This window comes from Canis lupus, chromosome 1 (assembly GCF_011100685.1).
Source record: "Canis lupus familiaris isolate Mischka breed German Shepherd chromosome 1, alternate assembly UU_Cfam_GSD_1.0, whole genome shotgun sequence".
Classification (NCBI taxonomy): domain Eukaryota; kingdom Metazoa; phylum Chordata; class Mammalia; order Carnivora; family Canidae; genus Canis; species Canis lupus.
The window spans coordinates 83,784,576-83,801,003 of record NC_049222.1 but is presented as its reverse complement, the minus strand read 5'-3'; the positions used below and the strand labels follow the sequence as shown (position 1 = coordinate 83,801,003).

At 41.1% G+C, this 16,428-nt stretch overlaps 1 protein-coding gene across 1 annotated transcript in view; it reads left to right on the top strand.

Moving 5' to 3' along the window:
* Positions 1-16,428, top strand: part of OSTF1 (osteoclast stimulating factor 1) — an 86,857-nt gene that overhangs the window by 19,852 nt on the left and 50,577 nt on the right. The window contains exon 2 of the mRNA XM_038527069.1: positions 5,362-5,408. Coding sequence (XP_038382997.1) covers positions 5,362-5,408 — 47 coding nt within the window. The remainder of the gene's footprint in view (positions 1-5,361; positions 5,409-16,428) is intronic.

Here is a 16,428-nt window from a genome sequence, read left to right as displayed (position 1 = left end):
TGGCAGCATCCTCACAGGCAAAACAGCTATGCTGACACCAAAATATCTGCTTTTACACAGACCTAATTTTGAGAGCACTTACTTAGTTTTGCAAAAGTCTCATCAGGATGCAGTTGGTAGTGGTGAGGAATTAAGATTCCTGCCCTTTTGTATCATATGTTTAAAATGGGTCTGCCAGAATTGTAATCATCATGAATTTTTTGAATAAAATTTCAGGTTTATTCTTGTTCCCAAAGAGTCCCTTCTGTAAAGCCTCATTTGGCTTTGACAAATACCGATTTTACTATTTGGCCGTTGACAGTATGCCAAAGGTGTATTTGGTAAAATTGCTAGAATAAACATCCATCTCTCTATCCATCTGTCCCAGTCACCATGAAATAAAAATTTCACAAAATCATAATTCTTTCTATCCTTTGTACTGTATCCTGGTCATTTCCGTTCTATTTAATATTTTAGAAAACCACTAAATTCATTTCCTGGTGTACAGTTAAAAAATGTTGGGACTCTGGGACACCTGGGTGGCTCAGTGGTTGGGATCCTGGATGGCTCAGTGGTTGAGCATCTGCCTTGGGCTCAGGTCATGATCCTGGGGTCCTGGGATCGAGTCCCACATCGGGCTCCCTGCAGGGAGCTTGCTTCTCCCTCTGCCTGTGTCTCTGCCTCTCTCTCTGTCTGTCATGAATAAGTAAATAAAATCTAAAAAAAATGTTGAGACTCATTGTCCTCTGGGGCTAGCGACACCATGTGAGAGGGGTCTTTTTGTACACAGCATTTTTACTCCCACAAAAGATGATATGATTAAGTTCCCTTCCCAAAAATGTAATTTAACATGTCAAAAGCATGTTAAGACTTACAAAAAAAATGAATGAATGCTACTGTCAAAGAATTTTCTCTAGCAGTTGTGCCTATTTACATGCCCGCTGATACTGTGAATTCTAGTTGTTCTATATCCTTCTGAACACCTAGCATTGCCAGTATTTTCCGTTTTAACTACCATAGTGGGTAGGCAGTAGTTGTCATGGCCATTTTTAGTGAAGTCCATCTAAAATGTCTTGCGCCTTCCAGTGTTTTTCAGCAGAATATAAATGAAATTGTTGATCTGTCGCAGATAACTAAGTTCAGATATTTTGAATTGTCATTCCTTTTGCTGTTTATGATATGTCCACCCGGATAGCCAGTGGGTCCTTTGTTAATGCTGTCATAAGGGTTCATCATATGAGCTTCTCCTCTACTCCTTCACTGACAGAGAATAAACTAGAATAGGCACCCCAAGTCCTAATTGCAATCTCAGGGCCGCGGAGCTGCCTCTGTATATACTCTGTGGGCAATTCAGACATAGCAAATCTCTTACCCTTTGCCTGCACAGGACCCTGTCCCAGATCCTCTTCCCTCTATCTGCTTCTACCCCTGTGGGCTAGGATTCATTTACTGTAGTCTGGGGTCAGCCTTCACTCCAGAGGAAAACTGTGTTTGGCTGATGACTAGTGCTCTCAGCCCTTCTCTGTAGGGGCAGGGTGGGGTTGCACAGAAAGGGGAAGGGTGTGCCTGGCAAGGTGAGGAGCCAGCAAAGTGAAAAGCCAGCAGGGCCCAGCTGTGGCAGGGGAAGGTGGGGGGGATGGGGGATGGGGAATGGGGAATGGGAATCTGCTTATCTTGCTTACATCAGGAGGCCAGCCCTCCTGAAATCCAGAATACCATTCACATGCGAGTCCACTGAAAGCATCAGACAAAAGATTGGGTGGGCCTCTTCCCAGTCTTAATTCAGGATGAATTCCAGGGTGATTTCAGGTAATGCATACAGTCTTCTCAGCTCCACTTTCTCTCTTTGTTACATGCCACCAGACTTCCAAGAGAAAATGGTCAAGGCAGAAGGTGCTGGGAGAAGGGAAGAAGGCATCTGCTTTAGCCTCCCTGCCTACCCAAGAACACCAAGATTTTACGTTTGTGAATCCATTGTCTTTAAATATATTTCCAATTGGTCAATGCCTGCTCTTGATGATTGATGACAATGTTTGCCAATATTTTTTTTTAGATGTCCGCCAGGACAGTACTATTGAAACACAGAGTACCCTGATTCCTTCCCTTTAATGCCCTGTGTGAACCTGTACACCTATAGAACAGTGAATTAAATATGATGTAAAAATGCTCATGAATTACATATCTCTAATTATTGTTCTCTTTAGACTCTATCCAAGCGATGGTAGACTGTAATCATGAAAGTCATCTGTTTTTCATCTTTATGCAGTTCTTTCCTATCCTCTGGCTGTTTCTTTGGCATTCTTTCATTTCTGTTTGACTCAGGTTGAGAATTGAATAGATTAAAGCCAAGAACTTTTCTAATACATGGAATAAAGAGGAGCCTCACAAGGCTAACGTCCCAACATGAATTGATAAATAGGATCATGGAGGTGAAAGTATTTTCTACAGCTTCACACAGAGAGAGAGAGAATGTTCCCTTGCATAACAGCCTAAAAGAGTGGCCTAATGTTCAGTGTGTAGCATAAACCAAAATGCGAATAAATGTCCCACTTCCTTTTAGTTGAGAACATTTTAAGTGGACAGTCACAAAAGATAACAGTTATAGAGATCAGTGGCTTAGTCACACCCCAAGTATTTATTTTTCTCAGGTTCTTGAATTTGTAGTGAGTTTTATCTCAGCTCATTTAAGTTCACGTTGGATCTGGTTTCCACTGTTAGTCATAGCCTATCTTATTGCTGCCATTCCCTCAAAGGGACAAGAGAGTAACGTCATTATTGATTTTGGTCACCAGTGGACTGCTTCCTCGTGTAACTTCTCTTTGGAAAGTTTGAAGTAGTCGCAATAACTAATCTCCCCTCGCAGAGAGACAATCAGGTCAGCAGCTATTTCTCCTGGCAGCTCTTCCTTCCGTTTGGTGTTTCCTTTCTCAGGGCTGCGGGTGTGCATAAAAACATAGTCCAGAAGAAAAAAGATTTCACATTTGCTTCTATTAACCTTTCCCTAGAAGAAGAGCAGGGGAGGAGTAACACTGGAACTTGTATTGTAAAAATAATGTGTGTGTTTTTTTTTGTTTTTGCAAGCATGCTAAGTAACAAGGGATCTATCTTAGCCGGGGATCGCCTGTATAGGACATTTAGGAGAAAGAATGATTGCCAACCCCACCTTCCCAAACCAGCCCCCACCTACCATGAAAGTATCTTCACTGTTTTTATCGATTATAAAAGTAATGCACGCTATATGTAATGAATATAAACAGTATTTGTAAAGTAGATTATAAAGAAGATTCCCCATAGTTGGTGCTATTTTTCAAGGAATATATGTGTGTGTGTGTGTATGTGTGTGTGTGTTGTCAACATAAACGGAATGATACTTGGCATACTAGTCTATAAGCTGCTTCTCCTCACTGAGTATTTTGCAGGGTCTTTGCTACATATGTCATTGTCTGCAGATCTGTCTGCTGCATTCTGGGGATGAATCAGAGTTGATTGCATAATCCCGCTCAATGGACATTTTGGTTATTTCCCGTTTTCTGACTTTGTAAGACTGTTTTGTTCCATATGCTAGCCACCAGCCACGTTTGGCAATTAACTGAATTAGAATCACATAATGTTTAAAAATTTACAGTCACACTTGCCACGTTTCAAGTGCTCAGTAGCTATATGTAACTAGCCCAGAGGAAGAACTTGACTGTCATTGCATGAAGTTATGTTGGACAGTGAGTGCTGTTCTAAACTGCTGGTTTTCAGATTTTTTTTAAAAAGATTTTATTTATTTATTCATGAGAGACACACAGACAGAGGCAGAGACACAGGCAGAGGGAGAAGCAGGCTCTGTGGGGAGCCTGATAGTGGGACTCGATCCCAGGACACTGGGATCAGGCCCTGAGCCAAAGGCAGATGCTTAACATTGAGCCACCCAGGACGTCCCTCAGATTTTTTTTTTTTTTTTGAGTACATGTTTCCATTCTTTTATTCATCCATTCAACAAATAATTATTGAGTGCCTCCTATGTGCCAAGCATTGTACTAGCTACTTGGGTATCTCACTCACAGAACATCATTACCTGCCTCATAATGTTTAGCATTCTACCTGCAAAAGGTTTTGAATATTCACTCCCCAATATATGTATGTGTACTACGAGTTGCATATGTATCCTATACTGTTGTTATATTATAAAACATGATATATGGAACAAATTAAAATAGAAAATAAAAAGAATAAAATAAAAATGTAAATCATTTCCAGAATAGTCTTGCCATGTCGCACCTTAGATACCACGGTTCTGAATGATGCTCTTATACTAGGTGGCCATCTCAAAGATTCTTGTAGTTGTTACCTCATTTTAAACAGGTAGTCCTGGGCAGCCCAGGTGGCTCAGCGGTTTAGCACGTGCCTTCAGCCCAGGGTGTGATCCTGGAGACCCGGGATTGAGCCCCACGTTGGGCTCCCTGAGTGGAGCCTGCTCCTCCCTCTGCCTGTGTCTCTCTCGTCTCTCTCTCTCTCTGTCTCTCAAGAATAAATAAATAAAATCTTAAAAATAAAATAAACAGGTAGTCCTTCTGTCTTGATATTCCTGCTAAATCTATTTATTTCCTAAAAAGACCTCTCTCTCTCTCTCTCTCTTTTTTTCTACTATCTGTAGGCTTTTTCCTACAGTTTGAATTTGTTCTTTATTTACATATTCATTTAGTAAGCATTTATGAAGTTCTTATTGTATGCCTGGTAGATGCTGGGAAATTAAACATGTCAGAGTTCCTGCTATCAAATGAGACAAGCCAGCAAATCACTTATTCTGATACAAGGTGTTATGGGAATGCAAGAAGGGGGCAAATAAAAGATTGTTTGGGAAAACTGAGGGCAGCTTTTATGATCTCCTCTTTGCTGAGTTATTACACTCTGTTTTGGGACTTCATGGAATCACATATTTCTTCTGTTTTTTTTTTTCCCCATGGTATTTTCTTTTGAAAAATATAAAACTCTAAATTATTAATTTAAGGATATTAAACCACAGTGATTGTCACATTAAATATCTCTTTATGTAAAATGTTTATCTTTCAATTTTTAAACTTAGATATTAGGGTTGGAAGGGCTCTGTATAGGATAGAAATGAAGTCCAAATAATTATGTAGCTCCTTTTGTTTGAGAAGGGGAGCAAAAATCATCCCCAGGGATATGTGTTGATTCATGCCTTAATTTAATAAATATTAACAAAATACTTTCTCTGCAGGAAGAAATCACCTTAGGTTAATTCCACTTAATTCCAAAATATTTCTTATATGGGTTTTTACTTAGGGAATTCTGAGGAATATAATGGACAATATGATTTAGAGTAAGCTTGAAATGAAAGAATTGATCCTATGTTGTTTATTCCCTCTCTTTTAGGGCAAGTTAAAGTATTCAGAGCTCTTTATACGTTTGAACCCAGAACTGTAAGTATTCAGTGTTTTTTTTTAATTTTTAAAATTATTTATTTATTTATTAATGAAAGACACAGAGAGAGAGAGAGAGAGAAACAGAGAAATAGGCAGAGGGAGTAGCAGGCTCCATGCAGGGAGCCCCATTGCGTGGGACTTGATCCCAGGACTCCAGGATCATGCCCTGGGCTGAAGGCAGGTGCTCAACCTCTGAGCCACCCAGGTGTCCCAGTATTGTTTTTTTTTTTTTTTTTAAAGATTTTATTTATTTATTCATGAGAGACACACAGAGAAAGAGAAGCACAAACACAGGCAGAGGGAGAAGCAGGCTCCATTCCATGCAGGGAGCCTGACATGGGACTCGATCCTGGGTCTCCAGGACCATACCCTGGGCTGAAGGTGGCGCTAAACCACGGAGCCACCCGGGCTACCCCCGTATTCCCTTTTTAACTTTAAAATTGACATAAAAACCTAAGGTGATTTCATTTAGATACTTCCTCAAGCCTAAATGACCTGTCTTTTCTTTGATAGTTGTACATGATTCATGAGAATGGATGATCAGTCACTTCTGTGCAGTCCAGAGGTGTGAAAGCTTAGTCCCTCATTGATGTGAATGTGTCTCCACCTTGGGGTCGTGTCATCCACCCTGTTCTGCTTCCCCACCTTTCATCACACCACCCACTTTAAAAATCACCACGTAACCCCCATAAAGCCCATGACCTGATCTTAGTCATACTTCCTGTAAATCTCACGCTGACCTTCCTGGTTCTTCCTGTTGACCCTCTACCTCAGGCTGCCTCTTAACAGCACCTTTTACCAACTATATAGAGCCATTTTTTATGTGTCTGCTGTGTATGCTTTCCATTATTATAGTTTCTGGGGTCCATCCATCCTTGGTTTAGTGAGCACTTACTATGTGCCAGACCCTGGCCCAGGCCTTAGGGACCGTGCTACATCAACAGAAAGGGTGGCCCTCTGGAGCTCCCATCCCACTGAAGGGAGACAGACAGTAAGCAGACAAATGAACATGACTATAAGGGCCTGATCAGTGCTATGAAGAAAAATAAGGAGGGGATAGGGCTAAAAGGTTAATGGAGAAAAGAGTTATTTTCAGCAGAGTGTTTGAGGATGGCCTTTCTATAAAGGTGATGTTCCAGTAGAAACCTGAGGGAAGTAAGAGAACAAGGGAACAGCAAGGAGAGTCTTTGGTGGGTTCTAGAAACAGCAGGGAGATGCAACTAGAACAAAGGAAATGGGGAGGTAGGAGATGGGTTCAGGGAGCCTGGGCAGAGAGAGAGAGAGCAGATCATGTTGGGCCTCCTGGGGTAAGATGGAAGGTTTTGAGTGTAGGGTTGATAAGACAAGTTTTAGAAGGTGTGGGAAACTATCCAGCAGAGTGAGTGTGGGAGCAGACCATCCAGTTAGGAGGCAGAGGAGAGAGACCCAGCAAGGAAACGGGCTCCCTTGACTTTCCCGTCTTCCTCCCTGGAGATGGGAGCCTTCGTGCTTGGGGGGAAGCCAGCTTGCTGCTGGGTTTGCCTGGGTTTGCCCTGGACCCTGTTGTCCCCAGAGCCGAGCACCTCAGAAGGTAGCACAGAATGAGTGGTAGCACAGAACGAGTGACACCGAGCTTTGACTCACTCCCATCAGGCTGAGGTGGGCCCTCAGATTCCAAATCTGTCATACACTCTCCGTGAATTTACTTCCCCTGTGGCCCTCTGTGTCCTCATTTTGAAAATGGGAATGACATTAGCCATCCTACAGAATTTTGCTCTGAGCAGGGAATGAGACTGATAATCCAAGCCTTGCATGCAGTGAGTGCCAGGAAACCGCAGCAGGGAGTACAGCTGGTTCGGGGTGTGCGTGTTCTGAAGAGTTCTCCCCAGGACTTTATCAACAAAGTGTTCCTGGGATAAGAAAGGGGTTGAGTGGGTAGATGTAAATCTCAGTTTTTTCTTCTTTTCTTAAAAGCTTTCATTTATTTGAGAGGGAGAGCACGAATTAGGGAGGAGAGGGAGAAACAGACTACCCGCAGAGCAGGGAGCCTGACCTGGGGCTCGAACCCAGAACTCCAGGATCATGACCTGAGCTGAAGGCAGACACCTAACCAGCTGAGCCACCCAGGTGCCCCAGGTTTTTATTCTTACTAGGACATTCCATGCTATCTCTGCTGTATTGGTAGAGCAGGGAATGAACGGGCAGCGTGTTGCTTGCTAGGGCTGCCTAACAAAGTACTGCAGACTATGTAGCTTAACCGACAAAAATTTTTCTTAGAATTTTGGAGGCAAGACATCATGTGAAGTGTAGACAGGGTTGGTTTCTTCTGAAGCCTCTCCTCAACTTGTACGTGGTTGTGTATCCTTGTGTCCCCACAGTCTTTCCTCTATGCTTGGTTTCGTTTCTTTTTTCTTTTTTTTTTCTTCTCTTTTTTTTCTTTCTTTCTTTCTTTTTATTTACACACCACTGCAGATTGGTGGGAAGCCGACTGTTCTAGAGAAGCACTGAGTTTTCTCTTCTGTCCCTGTGGACCAGAATGATTTTCACTTCACCCTTTCACAGTATAAACGCAAAATGTTTCTCTTAAGACTCAAGGTTTTTGAGAGGGTGTGGGGTATTCTAGACGTTCTTAGGGCAAAATCCAGTATCTCAGTCCCCCACTGATGACCCCACGTTCCCATAAAGATAAATGATCTTCTGGGCATCCTTATGAAAGGAGGTTTAACAACAACACACACCTAGAATCCAGGATACCTGTGACCTCAGGAGTGGGTGTGAAGGTGCTGTGTGTCTTAGAGTAGCTGAGGTTTATCGCTAGATATAAGTATATGACCCCGCCCAGTGCTATATCACTGCTCCTGCCCAGGGCTTGAGTAGAAGGGAGATTTTCATAAGAACAGTCCTAATATACCACTCTTAATTACAACTCCAAAAACCACAGCTTTTCGTTTGTCCTGCCTTGCACTTTCTTGGGGAAATCTAACTCCATTCTTCATGTCCTTCTCCTCGCTCCCATATCTGATCTGGTTTGGAAAATACTGATATTTCTTTGGGTTACGTTTCTCCCCTGGCCTTCCCTGGGAATTCACTTGGACTCCTTGGGTCTTCCCAAATGTCCAGACCTCTACTAGCCCCTCCTTTTTATAAACAGTCTGACTTTGGTGACCAGGCAAGTTGGAAGAAGGAAACTGATCATCTGGAGCATCCCCCTGCCCTGTCCAAACACTTCAACAAGGAGCCATTTGTGGAAAATCCCCCAAGGTGTCCTGCATAACTGTTTCTAGGTCCACCAGGCATGTCACCCACTTTCACAAGATCAGTGTCACCCTCAGAGCACTTAATACCTGTGAGAAACACTGTTGTGTGATCTTGAGGATGAATTAGGGAAATAATTTTCAGTTTAAAGTCTGTGTCTTAGTAAGTAGATGATCTTGGAAGAAGAGACTATGGTAGATGTCTTGTTGGTTTCCTATAGATGGCCCCTCTGAACCACTCCCTGGTTTGGCTCTGTCGTAATTTGGGTATGGGTTTTGGCAGTTTCTTGTAGTGCTGCAGTAGAAAATTTGAATTCTTTTGTTTTCTGAACGGGGAGAGCTCAGTTTCAAGTTTATTGCTTATTCATTGCTCTCTAATTCGTTTTCTCCTTGTGTTTGGTAATTTTCTCATTCATCCAGATTTGGTATGTTCTATGAGAGTTTCTCAAGTTGCCCTAAAAATGGTAAAATGCCCCTCTCCCTCATATAGGTAAAATGCTCTGGCTCTAGGTGTCTATCAGGTAAGCTTCCCAGTAAGCACCTTGCCTAAGCTTGGGTCTATGTCTAGAGAGTTTTCTTGTTTGTTTCTTAGATACAGTGTATACCTATGCCCCTATATCAGGTTTTAAAGGGGTTTCGTTTTATTTATTTTTATTTTATTTTTCAGATTTTTACTTATTTTGAGAGAGAGAAGAGAGAGCGCGATGAGCATGCACAAGCAGGGGAGGGACGAAAGGGAGAGGGAGAGAGCAGACACCTTGCTGAGCAGGGAGCTGGGATGTGGGGCTCCATCCCGACCCTGAGATTAATGACCTGAGCAGATGGCAGACCCTTAACTGACTGAGCACCCGGCATCCCAGGGATTCTGTTTTAAATAAGGGAACACTTTTTATCATCATGTTGTGTCTTGCTAGTATGAGTCTGTCTAGAGGGCTAAGACCAAGGCCATTTTTGGGGGGGGGGGGGCAACGTAACTTATCTATTAAATACAACTAATTTTCCAGTGAATTGGGTGTTCATAAAAGTCTGAAAGTTTAAGCTGTCCATTTATTTTGCCTCAAATACAAAAAAATTCTCTTGAATTAAAAATATTCCAAGCCATTTTTATATTTTATATTCTGAGAGTGTTTCATTACTGCCAGGAGTACCAGATATCTAAAATCTGAATAAATTCTATTTGGTCTCTGGACAACTGGTTATACACATCCTCCATATTAAATGCCCTGGCCTGGTGTTTTTTCAGAACCTCGTGGTGACCTCGTGGTAGGTCTGTATAGTCTGTATAGTTTGTCATGACTACATCTTTTTTTTTTTTTTTAGATTTCTTTATTTTGAGAGAGAGTGTGTGAGTGAGCATAGGGAGGAGGGACAGAGGGAGAGGGAGGGAATCTCAAGCAGACTCTGTGCTGAGTGCAGAGCCCTTTGTGGGGATAGGATCTTCAACTCTGAGATCATGAGCTGAGCCAAATCCAGAATTGAGGCTTAATCGACTAGCAGGTGCCCCAGTCATGACTAGAAGTAAACTAAAAGAAAGAAGGAAGAATCTTAATAAGAAAGAAGAAAGGAAAGGAGCTGACAAGAATGAAAATATCAGAGAGAATCCCTCAAAATAAGGAGAAGTGTTTTTTTATGAAACATTTTTTAGTTGTGTACACATGGTGTTGTGTTTCCTGAGCTGATGTACAATATGTTTCTAAATGTGGATCTCAGAAACATTTGAGAAATCTTCTGGTTTTGTCTACCATAGTCTCTTCTCCAGTCATTGGTTTTCTCCCACCAGGCCCAGGCTGGTAGATCTCCTTGACTTCCAACACCACCCCTCTGGCCTCCAGCCTCTGTCTATATGTGGCCCATCCATATTCTCCCCCCCGTCTGCCCTGTGCCTCTTTCATTGACAACACCTCTCATCTTTGCAAAGCAAGTGGGATGCCACCTCTGGTACAGCTTGCCATGGCCTACAATCTCCCACTATCTGTGTTTCTTGCCACCCATATTCTCACTCCTCTGAGCACAGTGGGCATTATGGTTCCTTGTCTCCTCAGTGATTGTGTGTGTGTGTGTTGTGAGATCAAGGAGACAAAGAGGAAAAAAAAAGACAAAGGGAGACTCATAATAAAAAAAAACCTCCTGGGGTGCCTAGGCGACTCAGTCATTGGTTTGATTCTTGATTTCAGTTCTGGTCATGATTTCAAGGTTGTGAGATCAAGCCTTGTGTTGGCTCTAGTGAGTCAGTGTGGGATCTGCTTGAGATTCTCTCCTCCCTCTGGCCTACCAACTGCTCCTGTGGTGGGTGTGTGCATGCACTCTCTCTGCTCTCTCTCTCTCTCAAATAAATAAAATCTTTAAAAAAATAAAAATATCCTGCTAGAATAGTGTACAAATAACATGTAAGTTGTTGCTTCAATAGGGCATTAAAAGAAAACATGTTTTTCCTAAGTGTGTATGGGATTCTTATTTGCTTTGGGACACTGAGAAAAAAAGGAAGAAAATAAGCATGGCTTGTATTATCCAAAGTCACTGTGAGCATTTTGCTATTATTTTCTTCTACTGTTTCTTTTCTGTATATCTTTGTTTTACACAGGTGACTGTAAATGTAATAGTACTCTTTTATTGACATTAAAATGTAAGCATCTCCCAAAGCTGATTTTTTTTTTTTTTTACAGAGAGAAGAGGGGAGTGTGTGCTAGGGTTGGGTGAAGGGCAGGGAGAAAGAGAGATAGAGAGACAGACAGACAGACAGACTTTCAAGCAGACTCCCTGCTTACACAGAGCCTGATGCCGGGTCCATTCATTACCCCGAGATCGTGACCTGACCTGAAATCAAGAGTCAAAAGTTTAAACCAGCTGGAGCACTCAGGCGGCTGCCCCCAGCCAAAAGATGAGTTTTAAAGGTCCCAATAAACCTTTTTTTAAAACCTCTTTGTTCAACAATAATGTTGTACACATCAAAATGTGTACACGTTAACATGTATCTGTTTTTTTGTAATTCTATATTAACTGTTGGGGCGAATGTTTCTGTGCCCCCAGAGTTCATGTGTCGAAGCCCTAACCCCCAAAGTGATGGTGGTTTGGAGGATGGGCTTTGGGAAGCATTTAGGGTTAGAGTAGATCATGAGATAGGGGATTAGTGGTTTCATGAGAGGAATCTCATAGGAACGCACACGTAGGAAAGACCATGGGAGCACACAGTGGGCAGGCAGCGATCGTATGGCCAGGAAGAAGATTGTCACCAGAAACCAAATTGGCTAAATCTTGATGTTGGACTTCCCAGCCTCCAGAACTGTTGAAAATGAATGGCTTGTTATTTAAAGCATCGGGTCGGTTGCATTTTGTGGTTGTGGCTTTAGCAGATTAAAAATAATGTAGTTTCTAGGTTTGAAAAATGACAACTGAAAGCTCATATTGAATCTCTCAAATAGCTCCTAAGAGGTATAATATTAAATATTACGCTTTGTTGGCTTAACAAAGCATCGAAATTCCTCTGCTGGGGTGTTTGTAATTGTTAAATTCTCTGATATACAGGAAAAGGATTTGGGTAATGGTTGCCTTGCTATGAGGATAAAGATGCAAGGAATCACCCCGAAGTTAGCCAAAATTTATAGTAATTAATACTAGCTAACCTTTGTGGGCACATAAAACTCCTCAGGAACTGCACTCAGTGTTTTATGTACATTGATTTTGTTTGGTCTCACTTCATCCCAGCGTGCTGGCATTGAAAGCTCAGATCTCTGAGCCACATCCAGAGTTTTGAACATGAGCCCTGGAGCCAGTGGCCTGCGTTTTAAAAAACCCCATCTCTGCCCTTTTTCAGCTGCGTAGTCCTGGAAGTAGCTACTTGCCTTCTCTAACCTCAGTTTCTCAGCTGTAAAATAGGCTAAATGCATAAAGTATTAAGGGCCTAGGATTATTTTGAGGATTAAATGAGTTTCGGCAAATCAGCCCTTTGTATGGGTCAGGTGGTTTTAAGTGTCCCATAAACTAGTTGAGATGGGTAATACCATTTTGGATGAAAATACTAGAGACAAGGGATCTTTTTCTCTCTGCCTTGGGTTTTATAGATAACCAATCATTTCATTCATTTCACATCAGATGAAGCTGAGACCCACACTGCTTGTGGAGTCTGTTAGAGGCAGATTTTGTACTTACCTGTTATGATCTCCTGTGGTATGAACTTGTTACTAACAGGAAAAGGGGACCAGAGGCTAGGTAGGCAGACTTTCTTCTATAAAGGTCCATTCGATAAATCTTTTAGGCTTTGTGGGTCACAGATGGTTTCTGTTGCAACTACTTAAGTGCCATCGTAGAACGAAAGCAGCCATAGACTGCAAATATGAGCGCTGTTCCAATGAAGCTTTATTTATGGACACTGCAATTTATTTTATTTTATTTTATTTTATTTTATTTTTTTTTGGACACTGCAATTTAAATTTAGATAATTTTCATGTGTCTTGAAATGTTAATATTTGTTGATCTTCCTTCTCCCTCCAACCATTAAAAATGCAAAAACCATTCTTATTTCCTGGGTCATAAGTAACAGTTGTCATGGGTCGCGTCTTTGATTCATCTCCCTTTTGCAGAAATTGGCATGAACATATTGCCTTTTAAATCCAAGGACTGAAATAAAGATTTTTTTCTAACATTCTTTCCCGTGATCTCTTCAAAGTGACTTTGGAAGCAGTTTGTCTGGAAGTACAGGGTCTTTAGGGGGCAAACAGTTGCTTCTCTCTAATTTTAAGCCAGTTTAGACAGAGTTTGACAGTGTGAGTGTCATTTTGAAACTTTTAAACTCTGTTCTTTGAGACTTTTCTTTCTTTTTTAATTTTTTTTAAAGTTAATTTTATTTATTCACGAGAGACACGCAGAGAGAGTAGAAATATAGCAGAGGGAGAGAAGAAGGCCTCCTGTGGAGAGCCTGAGGCAGGACTCGATCCCAGGCACCCGGTATCACAACCTGAGCCAAAGCAGATGCTCAACCACTGACCACCCCCCAGGTGCTCCTCTTTGGAACTTTATGTTATAACCATCGGGAAAGAAATAAAATAACCAGCAGTCATGGCTCCTGAAGATGTAAAGTAACAAAGTTTTCTGAAAGGCAACTGAAAAGTATAATAGCAACAGAAAAATGGGTAAGAAAGGCACAGTGTTAATAAACAGAACCCTCTTGTCAGAAAAACCTGGCTACTGTTTTTGTAAACGAGTCTGCCATTCCTGCAGCTGAAATCAGACACGTTTCAAAATCTTTAGTTTTTTTTTTTTTTTTTTGGACTCTGTGAGGGATGAGGGAGGCAGTGGGGAAGAGGTTGTGTGGTTTAAGGAGGGATGAAGTATTATAATATTATGTTGATATTTATTTTTATTAGTTATATCTTTAAAGGCAATATATGCAAATGAATCATTGGATTTGATTTAATTAATCCAAGAATACAAGTCTGAGGAAGAAGATTTATTCTTGCATTGGAAACTCTTAGACATTGCTGTGCTTACAATTGGTTCTCTCAAGGAGTACAAGCTATCTGTGTTTTATCTTCAAGAGCAGAGAGCTTTTGTGGAATGACATGAATAGAGATCTTCACCAAGAAGCCCTCTTCTGAGCTAACCCCCTCATTTATGGGCGTTGGAATCACAAAAGCCAGGGGAGCTTTGTGTTGGCCCAACAGAGCACAGCTGTTCCTCTTACTGCTCAGTCGAAATGATGGCCTTGACTCTTGGATACTATCACATTAGACTTGCCTCTGTTTTTTTGTTTCTCAGTAGAAAACATCCTGTTTCATCATGCATGTTTAATAAAATATTAAATATGTCTAATAGAAGTAACATTGATATTTTTATTGCCCTGAGAATATTCGAAGGTGGTGACAGGTTTTTCATACCCACAGGGTATAAATTAAGAAGTGTTTGAATATCCCTGCATTCTCTTAGATAGGAGAACCTGTGTATATGGTAAAAATTTCTTAGTTTTTCATGATGCTCCCTTGTTCAAATAATTTTCTTCTTCCTCTTCTTTGCTTTTCAAAAGCCCTTTATTGGTTCTAACTCCCAGGGCAGGTGGCAGAATAGTAGTTTTATATATGCTAAGCTGAATTTTGAAAACCCACAAAGTAGAGGGAACATCACTCACTCTTAGAGAGTCCTGAAACAATCCCCAATTGATCAGATAGGTAGTAGGGGTCACTTTCAAACTTTTTGTTTGATTTTTTGATCTTAGGAAGATACATATTTTACTTACGATCTGATATATACACAAAGTACACATAAACACATACTAGAATACTAGACCACATTATCATGGAAATTTACCTCAGCCTCAAATTTCTTTCTAAATCTGCCAGTCACCTTCAGCTAATTGCCAATGTGTGGAATGCCTTGTTTCAGTGTCATTTCTGACACACCTAGACTTGTACTTGAACGAGAGGATTATAGGTCGCACGCACGGGTAGTCTTCCTGTTTAACCAGGTGGTGGCAACAGTAATGCAAACAGGATGGTACCATTTGGATTTGTTACCATACTATTCACTTTGAAAAACGGTGACTACTGTAAATGTAACTGTTGCCGTGTCCCCTTTTATCCTTTGTATAAAAATCAGTCCATTGAGAGTATAAATATATATATATATATATATATTTTTTTTTTTTTTTTTTTTTTTTGCTGGAGACTAAAGTATTGCAAAACATTGATGTGGTAAGGCAGTGATTTTAGGTGTCCAAAAATGCTGAAATAAATATTATAATTAAGGTGTGATAGTGAGAAGTAATGTGAGTGGAACGCTTGCTAATAATTTTGGGGAAACCGTTGTCTCCTCTGTGGATTAGGCTCTCGTGAAATTGCACCATCAGCATTAAGCAAGTCTCAGACCCCGAGGTGAAAAGGAGGCAGTCTTGACCTCACTCTGTTTCTCTCAGAGGAAGGAAGGAAAGCTTGCTAACTTGCTGGCAGCATCCTCACAGGCAAACAAGCTATGCTGACACAACAAAATATCTGCTTTTACACATACCTAATTTTGAGAGCACTTACATTGTTTGCAAAGTCTCATCAGGATGCAGTTGGTAGTGGTGAGGAATTAAGATTCATGCCCTTTTGTATCATATGTTTAAAATGGGTCTGCCCGAATTGTAATTCATCATGAATTTTTTGAATAAAATTTCAGGTTTATTCTTGTTCCCAAAGAGTCCCTTCTGTAAAGCCTCATTTGGCTTTGACAAATACCGATTTTACTATTTGCCGTTGACAGTATGCCAAATGTGTATTTGGTAAAATTGCTAGATAAACATCCATCTCTCTATCCATCTGTCCCAGTCACCATGAAATAAAATTTCACAAAATCATAATTCTTTCTATCCTTTGTACTGTATCCTGGTCTTTCCGTTCTATTTAATATTTTAGAAAACCACTAAATTCATTTCCTGGTGTACAGTTAAAAAATGGTTGGGACTCGGGACACCTGGGTGGCTCAGTGGTGGGATCCTGGATGGCTCAGTGGTTGAGCATCTGCCTTGGGCTCAGGTCATGATCCTGGGGTCCTGGGATCGAGTCCCACATCGGGCTCCCTGCAGGGAGCTTGCTTCTCCCTCTGCCTGTGTCTCTGCCTCTCTCTCTGTCTGTCATGAATAAGTAAATAAAATCTAAAAAAAATGTTGAACTCATTGTCCTCTGGGGCTAGCGACACCATGTGAGAGGGGTCTTTTTGACACAGCATTTTTAATCCCACAAAGATGAATATGATTAAGTTCCCTTCCCAAAAATGTAATTTACATGTCAAAAGCATGTTAAGACTTACAAAAAAAT